The sequence below is a fragment of the Balaenoptera borealis genome, assembly GCF_965194805.1.
Source record: "Balaenoptera borealis genome assembly, chromosome: 2".
NCBI classification, from domain to species: domain Eukaryota; kingdom Metazoa; phylum Chordata; class Mammalia; order Artiodactyla; family Balaenopteridae; genus Balaenoptera; species Balaenoptera borealis.
Window position 1 is genome coordinate 6734036 of NC_138867.1, and position 21611 is coordinate 6755646.

General features: G+C 43.0%; 1 protein-coding gene across 2 annotated transcripts in view; it reads left to right on the plus strand.

The window, feature by feature from the left end:
* Positions 1–18231: 18231 nt before the first annotated feature.
* ADCY2 (adenylate cyclase 2) overlaps positions 18232–21611 on the plus strand; it is a 433285-nt gene continuing 429905 nt past the window's right edge. The window contains exon 1 of one of the 2 annotated variants that reach the window (XM_082380318.1): positions 18232–18569. In XM_082380318.1, the coding sequence (XP_082236444.1) occupies positions 18342–18569 (228 nt within the window). In that variant the 5' untranslated portion in view covers positions 18232–18341. The remainder of the gene's footprint in view (positions 18570–21611) is intronic. The other variant, XM_082380317.1, reaches the window with a different exon arrangement.

Sequence of the window (21611 nt, forward strand, 5' to 3'; positions counted from 1 at the left end):
CCTCTAGATGTCCCTGGAGGGCTCTTGACCAGGCTTTGGGGTAGGGCACATGACAAGAATTTTTGGGGGGCAGAGAAACAAGGAAAAGAGGAAGGAGGGAAAATAAATGCAGCTGTGAACTTCATTTCCCTTGGGCACTTTCTCTGCCACACTTCTACTTTTTTCCTCACTATCTCCCCATCTTTTGCCATCTTCTGACTACGCTCATCCCCCACGGATACCAAAATCACGGATGCTCAAATCCTTTATGTAAAATAGCCTAATACAGTCAGCTTTCCTTATCCACAGGTTCCGTATGTACAGATTTAGGAGGTCGACTATCCTGTCATCACCCTGCATTCCTGCAAAATTTCCTTCTTTCCCCAGTTGTCAATGGTTTTATGGAAGTTCTTTTCAGGAAATAATGGTTATATAACCTTCAGACACAAAAATGCTGGTGCAGTCGTAGTCAGACAAGAAGACCAGAGTTTAGCCCTGTTGGGAAGGGACGCTATTCAAATAACTTGCAGAAAGTCTTGCTCGCAAACTTTCCTTGATGGTCATTTTTTTTAAAAAACATCTTTATTAGAGTCTGATTGCTTTACAATATTGTGTTAGTTTCTGCTGTATAACAAAGTGAATCAGCTATATGTATATACATATATCCCCATATCCCCTCCCTCTTGCACTTCCCTCCCACCCTCCCTATCCCCCACCTCTAGGTGGTCACAAAGCACTGAGCTGATCTCCCTGTGCTATGTGGCTGCTTCCCACTAGCTATCTATTTTACATTTGGTAGTGTATATATGTCCATGCCACTCTCTCACTTTGTCCCAGCTTACCCTTCCCCCCCACCTCCATGTCCTCAAGTCCATTCTCTACCTCTGTGTCTTTATTCCTGTCCTGCCACTAGGTTCATCAGAATGGTATTTTTTTTTTTTTTTTTTTTAGATTCCATATGTATGTGTTAGCATATGGTATTTGTTTTTCTCTTTCTGGCTTACTTCACTCTGTATGACAGACTCTAGGTCCATCCACCTCACTACAAATAACTCAATTTCGTTTCTTTTCATGGCTGAGTAATATTCCATTGTATATATGTGCCACATCTTCTTTATCCATTCATCTGTCGATGGCCACTTTGGTTGCTTCCATGTCCTGGCTATTGTAAATAGAGTTGCAATGAACATTGTGGTACATGACTCTTCTTGAATTATGGTTTTCTCAGGGTATATGTCCAGTAGTGAGATTGCTGGGTCATATGGTAGTTCTAGTTTTAGTTTTTTAAGGAACCTCCATACTGTTCTCCATAGTGGCTGTATCAACTTACATTCCCACCAACAGTGCTAGAGGGTTCCCTTTTCTCCACACCCTCTCCAGCATTTATCGTTTGTAGATTTTTTGATGATGGCCATTCTGACTGGTGTGAGGTGATACCTCATTGTAGTTTTGATTTGCATTTCTCTAATGATTAGTGATGTTGAGCATCCTTTCATGTGTTTGTTAGCAATCTGTATATCTTCTTTGGAGAAATGTCTATTTAGGTCTTCTGCCCATTTTTGGATTGTGTTGTTTGTTTTTTTGACATTGAGCTGCATGAGCTGCTTATATATTTTGGAGATTAATCCTTTGTCAGTTGCTTCGTTTGCAAATATTTCCTCCCATTCTGAGGGTTGTCTTTTCATCTTGTTTATGGTTTCCTTTTTTGTTGTGCAAAAGCTTTTAATTTTCATTAGGTCCCATTTGTTTATTTTTGTTTTTATTTCCATTTCTCTAGGAGGTGGGTCAAAAAGGATCTTGCTGTGATTTATGTCATAGAGTGTTCTGCCTATTTTTTCTGCTAAGAGTTTTATAGTGTCTGGCCTGACATTTAGGTCTTTAATCCATTTTGAGTTTATTTTCGTGTATGGTGTTAGGGACTGGAATGACTGGTGAGCCGAATGCCATATCTGCCTCGTTCACCTTCGTGTCTCACTCAATCACATGGTGTCTCCCTGTTCCTCATTGGCAACATTCAATAAGCATGTAATGAATCATTTTCTTTTCCATCATTCCAGGGCCGATGTTAGTCAACAAATAATTAAGCGAAAGCAGAGCTCTACCATTGCAGTACCAATTTCACTAAAGTGGGGAGAGTTCATCATGACCCACAATTTGAATTATATCTGATGGGTGGCCCCTTTATTCAGAGCAAAGTGCTAATCAGGCAAGTTTAGTTTTGATTCATTCCATTTTCATATCTTCATAGCTTTATAGCAAACTAACTTCACACAAGTTTCTCAAATATGTATTATTTTGTCATAACAGGGACATTGAAAATGTTATTGAATTTGATATAGAAAGGATAAATTCAAGGAATTGCACAATCAGTGGTGGTTTACATATAAAGAGAGACACTGTAATTTTCCAGTATGCAGTGATTTTTATTGCCTTATTTGGACACTACCTAAGTTCTTTGTATTTTTTCCAAGTCCACCCATTCAGGATGACGAATTATGATCATTTTGGTGGTAGGGAGTATACACTGAACTTGGAGTTCTCTAAATAACTTGAGGTGAACTGAGTGATTATATACTCAGGTGAGTTAGAATATGATGTTAAAGAACTCATACTACAGCTGTTATAAGATCAATTGCTTGGTTCTTCAGATTTCAAGCTTCTGCTAAATTAACAAATCATATTCTTTGAAGACAAAAGTCACGAATATTTTTCAGGTATGATTTCAGTTGGCATTATCAAATGCATGAGCACATAGGCCCAAGATATGAGGTGATGAGTACATAAACCCACAGAGTAATTAAACCTCTAGGTTCACATGTGCCTTTCTGGAGCAACCACTGTTTTCATTTGTGTCATCAAGAGTTTACCTGTTCTTGAATTTTCACGCAGGGTGGACTCTTTTTTTGTGTCTGTCTTCTTTTTGCTTGCGGTTCTTGAGATTCATTCATGCTGTGGTTTGTATCAATAATTCATTTTTTAAAAAATTGGTGAATACTATTCCATTCTATAAATATACCATGACTTTTTAATTACTTCTTCAGTTGATGGACAGGTGGGTCTTTTCCAGCTTTTGCGAGTTATAAGGAAGCTTATTAAAACAAGACTTTTGGGAGGTATTACTTTTCTCATTGCTAAACACCTAAGAATGGGATCTCTGGGCCACAGTGTTGGTATAAGTTTAAATTTATCTGAAACTCCAAACTTTTGCAAAGTAGCATTTTACTCATACGAGAGTTTCAATTGCTTCATGACCACTCAATATTTCGTGTTAGACACTTTGATTTTAGCCACTGGAGAGATGTGAAATGCTATTTTATTTCAGATATAATTTTGGTTTACCTCATGACTAATGATAATGAACATCTTTTCATGTGCTTATTGGCCATTCGTATATCTTATTTGTGAAGCATCTGTTCAAGTCTTTTGCCCATTTTTCATTGTTTTATTTTCTTCTATTTAATGAACTGTAAGAACTCTTTATAAATTCTGGATACAAGACATTTTTCAAATATGCATATTCTGTATATTTTCTCCCATCTTGTAGTTTGCTTTATTATTTTTTTACTAGTGACTTTTGGAACAGAATTTGAAAAAATAACATCGAACTATCAATATTTTCCTTTTACGCTGAGTACTTTTGTGGCCTAAAAATTGTTGCCTACACTGAAGATATGCTCCAATATTTTCTACCAGTTCTATAGTTTTAAGTTTTACATTTAGGGCTGTGATATCTTAAATGAATTTTAGTGTGACATTTATTATGTGTTCCTGATGAAACAAATCTTTTAATATTAAAAAATATCCTTTACTATCTCTAGTAATTACTCTTGAATTGTACTTTGTCTGATATTAATATAAAAACACCAGCTTCATTATTCTGACTATTGCATGGTATATATTTTTTCTATCCTTATATGTTTCTTCATTTGTGCCTATATTTAAAGTGATTTTTTGTTCAGTGTGTATCTGGATCTTGCTTTTTTATCTGACCTTCAAATCTCTACCTTTTTATCTGGTCTTCCAATCTCCACCTTTAGTCTATTTATATTTAAGGCAATCATTGATATAGTTAACTATAATTCTACCACTTTGTAACCTATTTTCTTTTTATCTCATCTGGTTTCCATTCCTGTGTTCCTCTCTTCCAGGCTTCTTTGGCTGTTAGAATTAGTCTATTGCTATAGGAATTCCCATTCAATACATCTATTGGCTTTTTAGTTATACCTTGTAATTTTTTTTAGTGGCTACTTTAGGAATCAAAATATGCATTTTTGATTCATCACTGTCTATTTAAACCTAATAGCATTATTTCACATAAAATTTAAAAGTTTGCAAAGTGTACTTTAACCTATCCACCTATTTTTTGCTACAGTCATAATTTAATTTACCCACCTATCTTTTACTATTGTTATACATTTTCTAAAATATATGTTATAAACCACACATTGTAATATAATCACTTTTGCTTTAAATATTTAGTTTTCTTTTGGATAAATTAAGATCTGCATTTCCATCTGATATCATTTTTCTCCAGCTTGAAAAACTTCCATTAGCATTTCTCATAGTACAAGCCTGCTGGCATTTAATTTTTTCAGATTTTATCTATCTTAGAAGTCTTTATTTCAAATTAGTATTTTGCTTTATATAGAATTTTCAGTTCGTGCATGCGTGTGTGTGTTTTCCTTCTGTCTAAAGATATCATCCTATTATCTTCTGATCTCCACTGTTTCTCATGAGAAGTCAACCATAATTCATGATTCCCTGGGTTTAGCGTGTGTGTGAGTGTGTGTGCGCATGTGTGTATGCATATGTTCAGAGGTGTTCATTATTATCTGCAGAAGTTTGTCCAATATAGACTTTCTTCTTTTGCATAAATCAGAAATTTTAGACCATTATTTTAAAACATAATTCAAGACAGTGTCAAAGAACATTTAACATTTCCCAAATTCATGTACAATGTATACTAAGTACATAGTAAAAACAGATTTAAATATAATTTTAAAGTAAAAATACATTTTAAAAAGGCATTAAATAGATTCAATTATAATCACAATAATTTCCTAAAAGATTGTGTTAATTACCCCTTACACTAAAATTGATATCCAGGTAATAATAATTCTTGTCAGTAATGATATTGGTTTAAATTATTTTTACCCTTGGAAAATAAAATTATAGAATTCTAAAAGCAATCCTTGCTTGGGTGGATTGGGAAGGCTGCCAATAGAGAAAATCTAATTCATAAATACAAACAAACTATTATTAAGCATCTCATAATATCATTGATTTGGTTAGAATTGAAGCAAATGATTTACCCCAAGTCTTTTTGTGTAAAAGAAAAATTTTAAATTATGATAATACAAAATATATAAGATCACTAATATTTATTCATTTTCTTTAGTACCATTTGTGTCTTGATTCTATTATCTAAACTCTATAAGGTTAAAAGAGATGCTTCACGCTCCCCCCCCCCAAAAAAAAAAAAGAAAAAAAAATTAAGGTTGAAAAGTACTTACTTTTGAAACAGTTCCATGTTGTTATATACATTATGTTTGTATAAGGGAATGATCCCATGAAAATATGTCAAGTTTTGCTGGTAGGCTAAAATATATGGTGAGGTTTAGATTTTTACCAGTTTCTAAGAATAAATGGTAATAAAACTAGATCTGTTGACAGTTGACTGTTCTAGATTCTAAAGGATAAGAACGCATTAAATTTTATACTATTATAATCATAATTTTAACACAAATAGCACTTCCATAGAATAGCATGAATACTAATTAGTGCTTATTTGTGGTATTCATGCTTATTAGGGTTTGGTCCAAGTTTATTGATATATTGGAATCAGAGAATTAGAAGTCATCTTGTTCAATTCATAACAGTCCATCACAGATCACGTGCTTCAAAATTACCAACTCACTAGATAATCTGTTATATTTTAAGTAACTTTCATATGAGAAAAGTTCTGCTTTATACTGAGCCAAAATGTATCTTACATTAATCTAAATTTATTTTTTAAAAATTGTATCCTATCAAAGTTTATCAGACCAGTTGCTTTTACATATTAGCCCAGAGTTCAGGTTCAGTTCCTAATATATATCTGTTATTTGAATAAATCACAAGCCTGAAAATATTTCAAAATAGCTCTTTAATGTTAAAAATAATAAACCAAGAAGTTTTTATTTTCCCCTAAACCATGTGCCATTGCAGCCCCAGATGAATGAGGACATATACTGCTAAGAACAAGAAGGACATTGATTGTGTTTTACTCTTAAGGTTGACCTTCCGGAGTTCTTTAGCAAGGCTATGACTGTAAAAAGGCATTGTCAAGAGAGCAAAGAGCGTTGTGAGTTTCGCTACAGCCCCTGGCATGGGCAATGTAGCTTGCCAACCCCAACAATACTTTCCTCTTCTTCCTTGATAACTCAACCAACACTGATATTGTTTGGGCATCTGGTTGGCACACACTCTGGGAAGGTAGGCTCCCAGGTGAATCACCATGATCTCACTTTCCTTCCTGTGATTGGTTTTAAGATAAGCCTACGAGCCGTTCTGGCTGATGGATGTAGGGAGAATTCTACTGTATATGCAGGGGACAGATTTTCCAACTTAATGAAAGAGAAGATGTTCCAGGAGAAAATCCACTTATGCCCATTCCCTTCCTACTCAGCATCCTGACCTGTGACAGTATGACATCTATAGCTGCAGTGGCTAACTTGTACCCAAGAGTTAACAAGGCAGGGAAAAATAGGATGCTGAGGATGGTACAGCAAAGAAATAGATGGCTCTGGGAGGCCTGAGGACTTCATGGAGCCACTGTCTGTCTCCGACTTCTTGTTGGGTGAGGTACATACCTTGATTTTTGAGTCATGGATGGTCAGGAATCTTCTTTCTTGCAGCCAAAAGCAATCCTAATTACTACTGCACTTTTCGCACCAAAAGATAGGCCTGGGGGTCCAGATCCGAGACTTCCATTTAATACCAAGGACAGAGAAAAGGAGCATATGAATCTAGGAAGTAGAAAGACCCAAACTGAATAGTAAGAAGGAAGAAAGAGAGAAAACCAGAGAGAACCAAGGAGGGAGGTATGTATTCTGACAACCCCTCCACAGCAGGAAGCAGATGTTGGAAATGATTAGGGCATGTGTGATAGTCAACTGTTCAAGAATCAGTATGGCATGGGTACCACCCATCAGAGTGTGTGCTCATTACCTTGTGCTCACCAAGGGGTGGCTGTATCAGAGTAATAGCAATAGTTCCAGGCAGGTTGGCAAGGGGAGAGTAGATTCAGCTTGTAAACACCTCCCCACCCCCCAGGTGATGTGACATGGGAGTCACTAAGAACTCTCTGCATGCCTCTGAATTTCAGGGGACCCAGAGGCAGCTGAGGTGAGAGCTACCCATCGTCAGTGGGTCCACCAGGGTCCCAGGCACAGTCGCCTAGTCAGGGGACATGGCAAAGACTCAGTGAGAGATGAGGAAAGTTCTGGTCAGTCTGGAGTAGCACAGGACCCCGACCAGGCTGACCACAAATTACGCCCTCCATCAGCAAATGCCAGTGGAGTGCCCAGGGTTGGTATACATCAGAAGTCGCTGGTACAGCGATCAGGATAACATAAGCCTTGACGTGGATCCACCAACTTGGAGCTCAGGTTACATAAAGGAGCTCTTCAGTTTAAAAATCCGACTAGTCTCTACGTCTGTGTCTGTATTCCTGTCCTGCCCCTAGACGTAGAGAATGGACTTAAGGACACGGTGAGGGGGAAGGGTAAACTGGGATAAAGTGAGAGAGTGGCATGGACATATATACACTACCAAATGTAAAATAGATAGCTAGTGGAAAGCAGCCGCATAGCACAGGAGATCAGCTCAGAGCTTTGTGACTACCTAGAGGGGTGGGATAGGGAGGGTGGAAGGGAGACGCAAGAGGGAGGAGATATGGGGATATATGTATACTATAGCTGATTCACTTTGTTATAAAGCAGGAACTAACACAACAATGTAAGGCAATTATACTCCAATAAAGATGTCAAAAGAAAAAAAAAGTCCAGCTAGTGATTGCCTTGCACTCAGATGACTTTCTCTCCTCTCTGCCCAGCAGGCATGAGACCTGTGGGAAAGCTCAAGGCACTTACAGGAAAACAACAAAGCGAGATTCTCTGCACATCTGAGTGACACAGGAGAAACTGTTGATGATTCTGTGCCCCAGTGAAGCATCTGTTCTCCAGGTTAAGCTCTCCCTAGAAGACTCTACACACAAACTGTGGCATGGGGGTTCTGACTTCCAGGTTCTGCAATGGGTACCATCTTTGATATAATCTTAGTTTCTCAATGTTATTTCTAAAATTTAGTTTCAAAAACTAAATGTAGACTTTCCATAATTAAGTCTAGATTTCCTGTATGCTCATAAATAATGTAAAATTAGCTGTATTATCTTGAGTTTCTGCCTCCTACTAACTACTATTTAATTGAAATTTATATCCTACCTATTTCCAAAATAGTTGGAATTAACTTTTAAATTAAGCATTACTTAAAATAGAACAATCAGAGGAGGGCAACTAATCCAGTAATCCTTCTTGGGGAGGTGGGGCAGGGTTCAATCAATTATCAGTCAATTAAGAAACAGAAAAGCTTCCAACTGGTTAAGAGAAACAGGGCAACTCAAGGGATTATAGGATTACACATGTATTAGGGTAAAAATAATAATAATAAATAAAACAAGATTATGTGACTGTGGATCATCCAGCTGTCTGAACAGCTTAAGCAGATGTGGTCCTTTCCCTAAAGGTCTTAGATTATAAAGTGTGATTGTATGAGAATTTATTTATGAATCCTGAGCCAATGATCAAAAGAAGATAAACAAGCACAAGCAACCGTGCTTTAAATGCTTAATAAAAATCGTTAAACATCCCTACAGTTTATTCCTCCAACAATCAGTAGGTTAAAAGATTGGGTGGAGCCAGTACCCACTCCTGTTTTTGGTTGTATCAATGTTTGATAAGAAATACACCCACACAGAGGTTCAGTGTTTCTTCATGCAAATTATGCCTATGTTGATTTTCCTTTTAGTACCCAGAGCCCATTCTTAAACTCGGGGCTCTGAAAGGATTCTAAGTACCAGCCTAAATACAAAACTCATTACATAAATTCCATGTTGCACTTTTGTTTAGATGTAATTCACTGAAATACTGAATAGACTGCAAAGAAGAAAAGAGCTGAATATTGTTTGGGTCAAGAATACTTTACTCACAGGAAGGAAAAACCTTCTGGAAGAATCCATTGTCCAGTAGACAATGTGGGAATCATTGGAATAATCTGATTTTGTTACTTGCTCACATTTGTGATTCCTAATACCACGCTCCACGACTCCTTTAGCTCTTAAATTTTCCTACAATATAGGAAAGAATGTGAAGAAGGCTGGTGGTTAGTTTTCTATACCACAAATACAGGGTTAGCAAAAAGGACCTATAACTTAGACTTGTAAAATTCTGTCCAGAACAGACGTAATTGCATTCAATGTTTGCAAATTTAAAAAGACTAAATATAATTACATATTTTGGTCTCCATATAAGAAAAGCACATGTATCACTGTAACTGGATACCTAATTGCAAACTGTATGTCTTAAGAAGAGTAGATTCTTTGTGCTCTAATGAAATGTTATATAAATTTGAATCAACATTGAGCAAACTCCAAGCTTGATATCTATTCTCTATATTTTAGTCCAGATAACTTAATATTAATTAATGTCTTTAAGATTTTTCAGCATTTTTTAAAGAGGAGCCCTCCACTTGTTGGCTCTTGGGAAAAATATGTTTAGAAGTGAAGAGCAACTCTACCACAGCAGGAAAGACAGATTTCTTTTTCATATATTAGTTATTAGACTGTAATGCAATAATGAGGGTCTAGGTTTAAGATTACCTTTTTATTCCTGAGCCTGCTGAGCGTGAAAAAGTCTTCACCATTTCCCAGTAACCATGTAAATGCAGCCTGTCTAGATAGAGTGGCACATTCACCACATCTGGCCATTTAGCGGTTATTCAGTCTAAGGCAATTGGCTCCATGAACCCAGTGACCGGCCCCCACCATTGCCCCAGACACCACCTGGTGCTGAAGTGGGAGCTGAGAAAAGTGCATCTCAGGGGCTCTTGCAAGAGAAGGCAGATTCTGACCACAAGGTCAATTGATTCTTCATTTGAAATATCATTTATTTTTTAATTTAACTCATGTTAAAATTTAGTCACTATTTATCTATGTATTTAACGTTCTGTTGTTGTTGTTTTTTTTAAAGCCCAGTGTTTAGAACTCCTTGTCCATATTGTTATAAATTATCACGCTTTTATAATGATGAACTACAAAATAAGCCTGGGTGCTAGTCGTTCATTACAATGGATTACTAAAAAAAAAAAAAATTCTTTCAAGATGTCTTTTATTTAACCTCCTAATACCAAAAGTATTGTTTGATAATAATGCCTTTCTATTTTAGGAAAGTAATCAGGGTTGACGTAACCTTATAGCCATCCCATGGAGAATGGTTGGCCCAGGGACATCGAGGAGATTCCCAGGTGAGATGATCAGTTTTCCAGGTAAGGGAATTGGAGGGTGGGTGGATGGGTGCGTATGTACGTGCTGTAAAAAAGTAAGCTGAGGCACATTAAATTTTTTTAAACATTTATACTTTTTATTTTATATTGGCGTATAGCCGATTAACAATGTTGTGATAGTTTCAGGTGCACAGCAAAGCGACTCAGCCTATATAAACACGTATCCATTCTCCCCCAGACTCCCCTCCCATTCAGGCTGCCGCATAACACTGAGAAGAGTTCCCTGTGCTATATAGCAGGTCCCTGTTGGTTATCCATTTTAAACACAGCAGCGAGGCCCAGTAAAATTTTTGAAGAGTTCTTTTGAGCACACACGGATTCTAATCAGGCAGCGCCAAACAGGAGCTAGGGGTGAGGATTTTACAGACAGGACACAGAAGCGAAGCAAAGCAATGATTTGATTGGCTAGAGCTTCAGCGGGTTTCTTATTTGGGAAAGTCTGATTGGCTGCGTGTGATTGGCTGTTCTCAAGTTTCACTCCCTCAGTTTCCAGTGCATCGGCTTAGGTTTTGGTTTGCTTAGGTAGGCAACTCAGGCATTAGAGCCACCTCCATCCAACGGCCTCCCTGTTTAAATAGTGCATAGATGAGGGGTGCCCTTCCAGGCAGGAAGAAGCGGGCGGCTAGGTCCAGAAAAGAGGATGGGGGTGGGGACCTCTAGGCTTCGTGCAGCTCACTTTATCTAGAGCCTAAATCAGGAGGTATGAAGGCATTACAGACTGAGCAGGGCTGCTTCAAGAGCCCTGGCCTTCCTCAGCAGGATGTAGTTTTCTTGCGTAGGCAATGGGGCAGAGCAGGGCCAGATTTCTGTTCCAGGTAGAACACTGAGGGTTGGCTTTGAGCAGGCAGCAAGGCAGGTGAGCAATTCTGAAGACTTGACTAAGGCAAAAGAGTGGGGCTATGGAGAATGGGGAGGCTTGAGAAGAGACGGGTGATAAAGTTGGAGGAACGATGGTTATTTGGATGTGGGCAGGTGATGGCACAAAAGGAGTGGAAGAGAAGTCCTTGTCGCTGGCTCAGTCATGTTATAGACGGTCACGGAGGGACAGAAAGGCTTGGTAGGCATGGTTTTGAGTTCAGTTTTGGACTTGTCACCTGTGATTGGGGGACTACTTAAAAGGAAAGTGCCGCATAACTTAGGTATGAAGCTATTTATATCTATCACACGCAGCAACACTCAACGTGCTACTCAAATATTTCACTTGGGGTTCTTTTTGAAATCTTCCGTTTAAAAGCAAAGTTTCCTGAATTTGTAATAAGGAACTCAGTTCATGAGGATCATAATATTTGGAATTAAATTTAGAAGTGTATTACTTTTGTCAAAAGTGCCAGCAATAACAAACAAAATCCAACAACCCAAACAAGCCTGTTCCAAGCTGTTGTCTTCATCTTACATCTGTTAGTTTGGGTACTGATGCTTGGTCATTAGACTGACACCCATGTGAGTGACTCACTTCACTCCATCCTGGCTCTGCTTCCTTGCTGTCAAGGTCTCAACCATGGTCAAGCTGCAGAAAGGATGAGATTTTAAGTGTACACTTCATAAATCCTGAGAGTCTTCCTTGCCTGGAATTGTTTTGCCTCTGATATGTTACTGGGAGCTACAGCATCCCATTTCATTTTCTCTTGAGAAAACCAACCCCAGTGGTACTTTCTCCATGCACTTTTTTTTCTGGACATATTTATTTTATGGTTATTTCTTTTGCTCTATTGGGTGAGTAGAACTAGTTCAATATTGTATGAAAATCTTGCCATTTTAGGATTTTAAAACATTGTGAGATTTTTAAAAAATATGAGGGTAGTGCCAATAGCAAACATTTATTTACATATAACTTCTTCAGGACCTGGGCAACATTTCTATCAAATCAAGTTCTAAGTAAAGTAATCTAGTAGCATTATTTGCCTTTTTTTTTCTTTTAAAGAATAAAGTCACCTTATGTCTTCATTCTTTCGTCATTCATTCATCGAGCACATACTTATGAAGCACTTACTATGTGTTTTGCAAATGTCAAGTAATAGAGATATAACAGTGAACAAAAGAAACAAAATCTCCTGCCCTTAATTAATTGACCTAGTGAGGGAAGAAAGGCCACGTTAAGACAAAAATAAGATTTGCGTGTCTACTAACTGCCATGGCACACCGCTGAAACATTCTTACTCTTGCATTTACACCTAAGGAAACAGTGCTTGTTATCAAATGCCTACGTACACCCCAACACACTTTTTTGGTGTACAGTTCCCTCGTTTGTATTGAATGTGACTTCCCCCACCCCTGATCTAAAAAAGTTGATTAAAATCCATCCCTTTACCCAGCCCAGGGTAGTATAAACATGTTAGAAAAATCCTTAGAATATTTGGTTCATTCTTCTTACTTTACAGATAAACCGAAGCTCAGAGATGTTTATGACTTCTTTGAGGATCTACAGTTGGTATCAGAGTTGAGGCAAACATCCAGCACTTTAAGAAAGTTATTACGAGAATATTAACAACTATTATAGCAGTGTGAATACAAGCAGTGAGTTTATTTTCAAATTAAAATATAAAACCATGACTCAAACATGGGAGAGCGGCTTATAATCTTAAACTAAGTTACCTGAATTGAATGAATTCAGAATTGGGCAAAAATAGTCATGAACTATGCCACAGTATTGTTTATCATAGAGACCATTTCTTGTCCCTAAAAGTACATTATTGATCAATGTTAGAGTGTAATTAAATTATTCTCTTGTTGACTCTTTTAAGGGACACCTAAAAGGATATAAGAATAAAAGTCAAGGTATCTGAATCATCCAAGCTTGGTAAACAAGCCCCCTCTTCCAGTACCTCCCTAGGAAACAAATCCTGAGCACACAGCTCCACTCTATGAGTCATGACATTTTAGATCACATTGTCTAAGCAGGAGTCGAGAAATCGATACCTCTCACAAGGTTGTAGACACGCTGGTGCTGGGACCGATTAGTCATTAACTTATTCTCACTCCTCCCAGTACTCACGGAAGGAATTCCAGTGTCTCGATGGATCCTGAAACAAGTCCTAGTAACAAACTTTGGAATGGCAGCGGGATTTGTGAAAGGTCTGTTGCAAAATACTTGTACCATCTTCTCACATATTCAGGACCATAAATCCCAGTAAATCACCTGAAATCAGATTTTAAAGATGAGTCTCTGAACTATTTATTCCAATTTTGTCACTTGAGAAATAATTTATGAAATAAACCAAGCAAGTAAGGTTTTTCAAAAGACGTGTCAGGATCATCCCACACGGAAGGGGAAAGAAAATGAATATATTAATGGTCCATTCAGCAACTTTTTATCTGATGCTCTAAAAACTGAACTGCAGAAGAGTTCCTTAGTGAGCTCAGAGAGTTAATGAGGCTTCCTGGAGCTAGAAGCTGGCTTTGGTTGTGTGGTTTCTGTATCCACAGACTCCGGTTCAATCAAAATGTAAATGTTATCTGGGTACACAAAACATATTTCATGGTGATAATGAATCTGTTGACATAGTGTTCATACTTTATTGTATAAATTTTAGTGATGGATTTGCCAGAGAGAAAAACGAATACACAGGGAAATGCTCCTCGCTCAGCTCTACAATATGCTCCGGGTTGACACGTGTCTGTGTCTGTCCTTGCCTTTAATCAATCAGAGCACTGTGACATTGGGAAGAGCCCAACAGCGTCCTTATTGAGTGAGCTAATCTAACTGGATTTGGAATAGGAACTAGAAGATGGGTTAGTTTTAAAGGAAAAGCCACTGATTCCAAAACCTGTCCTGCAGCATAGTTACTTAACAGATGTATAAGCGCTCAGGTGTGTTATCGTGTGTGTGAAAGATGATCAGATTAGGAGGGGAGAGGTGGCCTGCAGTCCCTGGGTGAAGGAGTCTGTCAGCTTGAACTCAAGCTTGCGCCCCCTAGGCTCTGCACACAGGCAGAGATGCCAGGACTGTTTGGTGTCTCTAGCTGGCAGGACCAGCTCTCTAATTTGCAGGGCTCAGGGCAAAATAAACACGGGTATCAAGAATTTCAACATGGCGACAGCAGGACCTTAAACCAAGCCCGGGGCCCTGTGCAACAGCGCTAATCACGCCCCCAGGAAGTCTGCCCTGCCTTCTGGGTTCTGAGGATGGAGAGCTGCCCTCTAGCGTCTCAGGAAAAATGAATTCTCCTTTCTCAGGCTTATTCTTCCTTCTTTCCCCCCAATCTCTCAGGCCCGGTTAGAGCTTCCATAGTAAGTTTCTTTGTGCATTTTGTCGCAAGTACATTGATATGGAGTAAATTTGCGGGAAAACCCCTTTGCTCTTCGTGTCTTACCCTCGGCATAGCAGCCCTGCTACCCAAAGGCACCGAAATGGACTCCTTGGGGTCCCTTTAATTGCATGAGTCTAGAGTTCATGCTCCTGGCTTTGTACTAAAGGGCATTTTTCATTCCACTTCATGCTGCTTGTGGGTTATTATTTCGTTGTTTTCTTTTTTTTGCCTTCAAAATAGAAACTGTTGTGAACTTTTAAAAAGGTATATTTGGTGCAATTGATTCTAAAATGCTGATAGAATAACTATAATGATTATATTGGTTCATATTTTGTATTAAACATAAAGAGGTCCTCATAAAAATAAGCCCCCAAACTGAAACAAACGAAAAACCCAATATAACCTCGGGAAGCCTGACATATCTTGATTATTATATTATATTCCTTCCACGACCTTTGTCCACGATGGTGAAATTTAAATCATATGGGGGACTTGGGGATGGATGTTGATTTTTGCTCATGTTTTGTTTTTTGTAGCCCTACTTTTCAAAGTACATTGGAAATTCCTAGAAGGGTCCTAGGCTTGGTCCTTTATTTCCCCCTTGAACATCTGGCATATGATAGGCACAAAATAAATATTTATTGAACAAATTAATGAAAGAATGAGTGATAAAAATGTCATAAGGGTCAAGGACAAAAGTCCCTTCATGCAGAGTCTCTTTAAATTATATTCTGCCATTGTATTTAACAAAATCTCCTAGAAATCTTACAGCCACACCCCTTTACCATGTGGAGGATATATATATAGGGTATAGCTACTGGTTGTTAACTGGAGAGAAGGAGAAAATACTTAAACATGTACTGTTCCCTTACGAGTCTCTCAGTACTTTCAACCATAAACCTAAATTACAGATTATTTACTTTTTCTTCCTTCTTGAGTGGGTAAAGGCAGCCGTTTATCAATACAAAGGGTGAAGAAGCATCAAGAATTGGAGAGAAGTTGCTCCAAAAGGAAAAGACTGGAAATGCGCAGCTCTGCCCAACCTAGACAGACCATGGGCAGAGCGGGAGGAAGGGGAGAATCCTCACGACAGCAGCTGTGCAACTTCCCACTCACCCGGGCTTCCTTAGGAGACGCTGGTCTCGGGGTATTTATAAATCCGATTCATCAGCGCTGTCTTGCAGCTTGTTCTCAGAACCACCAAAACCCTAAAATCCCCCAGTCCAAAAGAAAGAACTGAGCCCGATGGTTGAGCCTGGACCCGCGGGTAAAGCTGAGATTTGAATTACCCCGGGGGGGTGGGGGGCGGTTACGTCTACCGCCAGGGGTGGGCAGGCAAAGCGGGGTGAGGGCGCAGACCAGGAACTCGACAAAGAAGAGTTCCATCTCCTGCGAGGGCAGGAGGCCGTGGGACCTCCCAGAACACGTTCGGGGTAGGGGGCTTCTCCCATCCGTTGCCTCCTTCCATTTCTTCTCCTCTGCAGGTCTAGGGCAGGAGGGAAGGCCCAGGGCTAGGTGGAGTCTGGTGGGCAGGGCCCGTGGCCAAGAATCCAGTGTCCGGGACACGCTTCCGTTTTACTCCCCCATCCTTACCCACCGGCCAAGGTCTCGGGCAACCGGTGACAGAGCTGTGCCCTGCTCTGGTCTACACCCCCTGAGCAGAGCAGGCATTAACTGCGGCTAAAAATAAAGTCACTAGGAGGCTCCGGGCCCCTCTCCCCTCGTGGCCTGGGTCCTGCCGTCACTGGGCACGCAGCTACCCAGCTCACATGCCTCTGTCCCGCAGGGGGACAGGAGGACCAAGAACGGGCAGCGGGACAGTTCGGGAAGGTTTCCCAAGTGTTAGGCGGTGCCACGGCTCAGAGCCCCCTGCGCTGGTCTCTGGTGCTGGAACAGACAAGTGCATAGGAACAACCCCCGGCCGTGTGCTGGTGCCCGAGAGGGGAGGGTCGCGGTGCCTCGGATTCCTTAGGCTTCGGGTGGAGGTGGGATTTGTGGGTCTTGGGTACAGACAACTCTCGACTAGGAGGAACCCTCCAAAAGGGTGGGCTCCTTTGGAGAGCACCAAGGAGCTCCTCTACCGCCCAGGGAGAGGGCCAGCGGGCTCGACCCCCAGGCGTGGCGGGAGGGGACACTGGCCCTGCAGATATCGGCCCCCGCGCCCAGTCTCCCGAGGTGGCGTGGAGGAAGCGAATCCCAGAGCCGAGCCTGCCCGCACCAGCGCCCAGCCGCTCTCCCCGGTCGCGCCCTCGCTGCCATCCCTGCCGGACAGCAGGGGCTCGGCGGGGGCCGTGGACCGACCAGAGGGCTTCCTCTAAACTCCGATACGGAAAGCCTTGCCCTATCGGGTACCTCCAAAGTGTGACTTAAGCTGAAACTGCAGGGCGCAAGTAAGGCGGCCTACCCGAGGACGTGGCGGGGCGCAGCGTTCAATCACACGGGCGGGTGTCCGCCTCGCTTCTCCATTGCGCATTTGGAGCCGTTCTCGGCCAAGGGGTCTCTTCGCGTCCCAGCGCCTTCCCGCCCCCCGCAGGGAAGCCCCCTGCCCTCTGAGAGAGTGGGGAGGACCGTGAGAGCCCCCCAAGCCCGCTGTGCTGAGTTGAAGAAGAGGAGGGTGGGAACCCCCTACCCATTAAGGGATGCGGAGGGGAGGGGAATCCCTCCTCCGAGCGCACGGAGAGTGAAAAAGAGGAAGTCCCCTCGGTCCTCCGAGCAGGGGGTACCAAAGGATGGGAGGTGTCCTCCCGGCTACGCTCTGCGAAAGTGGGGAGGAGCGTGGGGGCACCCCGTCCACGCCACCCCCCGCACACCACTCAGAGCCTGGGGGGACTGGAGGGTGGGAGGGCCCCTCAGGGCCCCTCCCCGCCGCACTTGGAGCCGGTGGCGAGGACTTAGGAGCCTCCGCAGTCTTCCGAGCGAGGTCGGAGGTGAGGGCGGCAGGAAGCGGGAACCCCCAGGCCGCGCTCGGGGACCGCGCAGGGCACGGTGGGAGCCCCCGCCCGACCCCAGGCTGAGACGGCGGAGGGGAGGTGGGCCTTGCCCGCGCCGACCGTGGGCGGGTCTAAGAGGGGGACCCCCGGGGCTGGGGCGCGGCCCCCGCCTCTCCCCGCCCAGCACGCGGCCGGGCGCGCCGGCCCCCCGCCGTGCCCAGCGCGCGACCCGGCCGTCGGGGGGCGGCGGTGGGTGGAGGCCCGGCTGCGCCGCGCGGGGTGCGGGCAGAGGCGGGTCGAGCGCCCCCTGTCGCACCCGCCCCCTCCCGCGCGGTGGCGGCAGCGGCGCCGCCGGGAGCTGCCCCCGAGGCCGCCGCCCGGCCCCCGCCCGCGCGTCAGCGCGCCCAGCCCGGGGCGCCGAGCTCCGCCCGCGCCGGAGGCCCCTGCGCGCAGCTCGGAGCGCGGGCAGCGCGGCCGGCCGAGGCAGCGCGGGGCTGGGACGCGGGCGGCGGCGGCGGGCGAGCGGGCGAGCGGGCGGCGCGGCCCCGGCCGGGCGCGCTCGGCGGGCGCCCCGTGAGCCGCCCCGATGTGGCAGGAGGCGATGCGGCGGCGCCGCTACCTGCGGGACCGCGCCGAGGCGGCGGCGGCGGCGGCGGGCGGCGGCGGCGACGGCGACGGGCTGCAGCGGTCCCGGGACTGGCTCTACGAGTCGTACTACCGCATGAGCCAGCAGCACCCGCTCATCGTCTTCTTGCTGCTCATCGTCATGGGCGCCTGCCTCGCCCTGCTCGCCGTCTTCTTCGCGCTCCGCCTGGTGAGTGGCCTCCCTGCGGGACCTGCCCGCGCGCCCCGGGGCCCCGAGAGCAGAGGGAGGTGCCCGCCGAGCCGCGTCCCGCCCGGGGCTACCCCTCGGCCCGCGGCGCCCTGCCCCTCCTGCCCGCCCGCGGCCGACCTGGCTTGGGCGAGAACTGAGGGCGAGAGAAAAGTTTCCTCGGAAGGTTCTGCCCAAAATAAAGTTGCCGGGGTGTGCACCGGCTGCACGGCCCGGGTGTGCGTTTTCCACCTCTGCGCACCCGCTGGCAAACTCGCCGCGCTTTCCGCTCGGCGCCGCTGGCCGCAACATCCGCTCCACTAGGTCTGTGTCCATCCGAATCAGCCTCGCGCCTCTTCGCGAGGCCGCTGCCCAGCCCCGGGGCTGGCGTTTTAGTTATTTAAAACTCTCTAAAAAGCCTGACTTGGGAAAGTGGTGAATGGCGAGGAGAAATGAAAACAAGTATATTATTATACATCTTTGCCTTTAAATCTGTATGGTTTAGTCCCATAGACAGGGCGAGATGGGGTGTTGACCTGTTGTGAGTCTTCAGCCTCCAAGTGTATAAGTAACAGGCATCCGTGGACCGTTGCTTTCCTATTTCTAGACAGGTAGTTAGTCGTGTTTACTGTTTTGCACAGGTTATTAAACTGGATTTCATCACTAGGAGCGTAATGCAACTCCACAGCTGATGTCAATTTTGCCAATTTAGATTTTTCGAGGAGAAATCCTTGGCTCATTCCCGTGAGCAGTGAGGGGAAATCTGTAGATGGCGGTAAGCTTCCTGTTAGTGATCTTTCTGTTGGTGTGGTTCAAACTTTTGCACCGCCTATGATATGTATGTGCAGATTGAGTGCCAGGCATTGATTAATCAGTGAGATATTTTTGGTCAGTGGTTGATCTGGGGATGTCTGCATCGAATGATGTCTTTTTAGCTTAGAATATAAACATACACCTATATTCATGTCCTCGGAGCAAAGGCGTGGGTGTTTGCTTTATTTCAACACGTGTGCACAATAGCTGTCCTTGGTTTTTGGCAATTTATTCTTCATATCCTGAGCCAGATGGTGCTCAAATATTATGCACGGGAAAACTTATCATCTGGGTTCTTTAAAAAATGAAGTTTTCTTTTTCGCCACACTAGTCAAGAGGTGTTGTCTTCTGCTGGAATTCAATGACATAAGAATAAAAATTAGAAAGTAAATAGAACATCACGATGCCACCGATCACAACTGGGTCTTTCATTATACAACATAGAGCACCTTAATTCTGTATTCTGGGTGTGAGTTCACGGCAGTCTTCAGCCGTGGAATGCTCCCTGGAATGGCATCTTTGTCTCTTCTCACCACTTTTTAGGGCCAAAGAGGACCTGACGAGAGACTTCTGCTCTCTGCTCAGTCTCATTGGCAAGCAGGGTCTCTAAAAGCATCTCCTTCTCATTTCCATTCTTGCAGGGAAGAAAACACATCCCTTTTCCTCTGGAAAAAGCAGCCAGGACATTGCTACTTGTGATTCTGTTGAATCTGTAATCCAAACCCGTTCTGGCTGGTTCTCTTCCAAATGGAAAAGGAGGAGCAGGTGATGGCCTATTTATAGCACCATTAATATATTTAAAGACAAATGTGAAGTTCATGCTCCCCTGCACACACCACTTTGTTTGCTATCATACAGATTTCTAACTTCTTAAACCTTGATCTACGTAGATGTTCTTGAATGGGTCGTCAGGGATTCAGCAGAGTCAGCTGAAAGCTCCCTTCTCTAATTTGTCTTTGATCTTTGTGTTTCTTTACCCAGTTCCTTTATGTTCCATTTCACGTGGTGCAAATGCTGGAGTGGTATCTTTTTAAAAAGTTTATTCAGGCATCTTTACTTTGCTTGATAAATCCCTCATTCCCACACTCTCCTGGCATTCAGCTAAATCACTCTTAAGTACAAAGCAGGCACTTCCCATGGCATGGCTGTAGCCCGGGGTGAGGTCCAGAGATGGTGGAATGGATCCTGTCCTTTGCTGTACCTAAACCATGCTCTGACTACTCTGTAAATCCTTCTAGGTAATGAGCTGTGCAGAAATGTTCCAGAATCAGGAAGGGTGACGTGGTCTGGTGGAAAGGCTACCTTCAAGTGGGCACTGGGGCTGCTGGGCCTGGCATTGGGAAATGCATGGGAGGAATGGGCACTGTCCTCTGAAACTTGACCTTAGGAAGTACTGGCACAGTTCTGAGGTCTGGACAGCTCATTTCTATTTTGCTTTTAGTAATAGCATAAACAGCAGTTCCACTTTACAAAAAATGTTCTCCATCCATGTAGTCAAAGATGGCTGGGTTAGGAGCACTGGAAGATGGGACAGAGTTAACATGGAGTCCTGTGCACACAGAGTGGGGTAAATTCATTTCTCAGACTGACCAGAGCTTGGCTTCCCAGAGATCTACACTGGGAGACAGAAATAGCTGCCTGGGCCCCGCCCAGGTTTCCACCTTCGAGCGCTTTACTAGAATCGCTAGGCTCTGATGTAGTTCAGGAGCTCGGAAGATCTCTTTTTGCTGCCTGAAATCTTGGACAGATTCTTCTTTCCCATGAATCTGCCTGATTTTGATTTCCACTAGGCTTCCATCAGTTCTTGTAGTAGAAAAAGTCTGGTAACTTTCTTAATGCATATCCATAGTTTTCTGGAACATTTGGATCACAAGATGATCCTGATAGTATCCAAGTACATAGTGATTTTTTGGTATATGTAACTGCCTTTGTGTGAAGTGACTTGAAATATCTCTTAAAAAGAAAAAAAGTAAGCTTTGTCTTGACTTAGTATTTCCCTAATTGGCATTATTCACAATCTGCTTTAACTTAATTTCAATCTATGGTCAATCTATGCGTCTGCATCATTGATCATGAAGATAAGGTAATCTGCAAAGTATTTTTGTTATATTTTAAAAAGTAATTTCTGAATTGAAGCTTTACTATCTTGCTTAACTATTTTCTACATAAAAGGTGATTAAATAGGTTTAATCCCATATTTGTTAAGAAATATCAAGATGAAACAAATAGCAC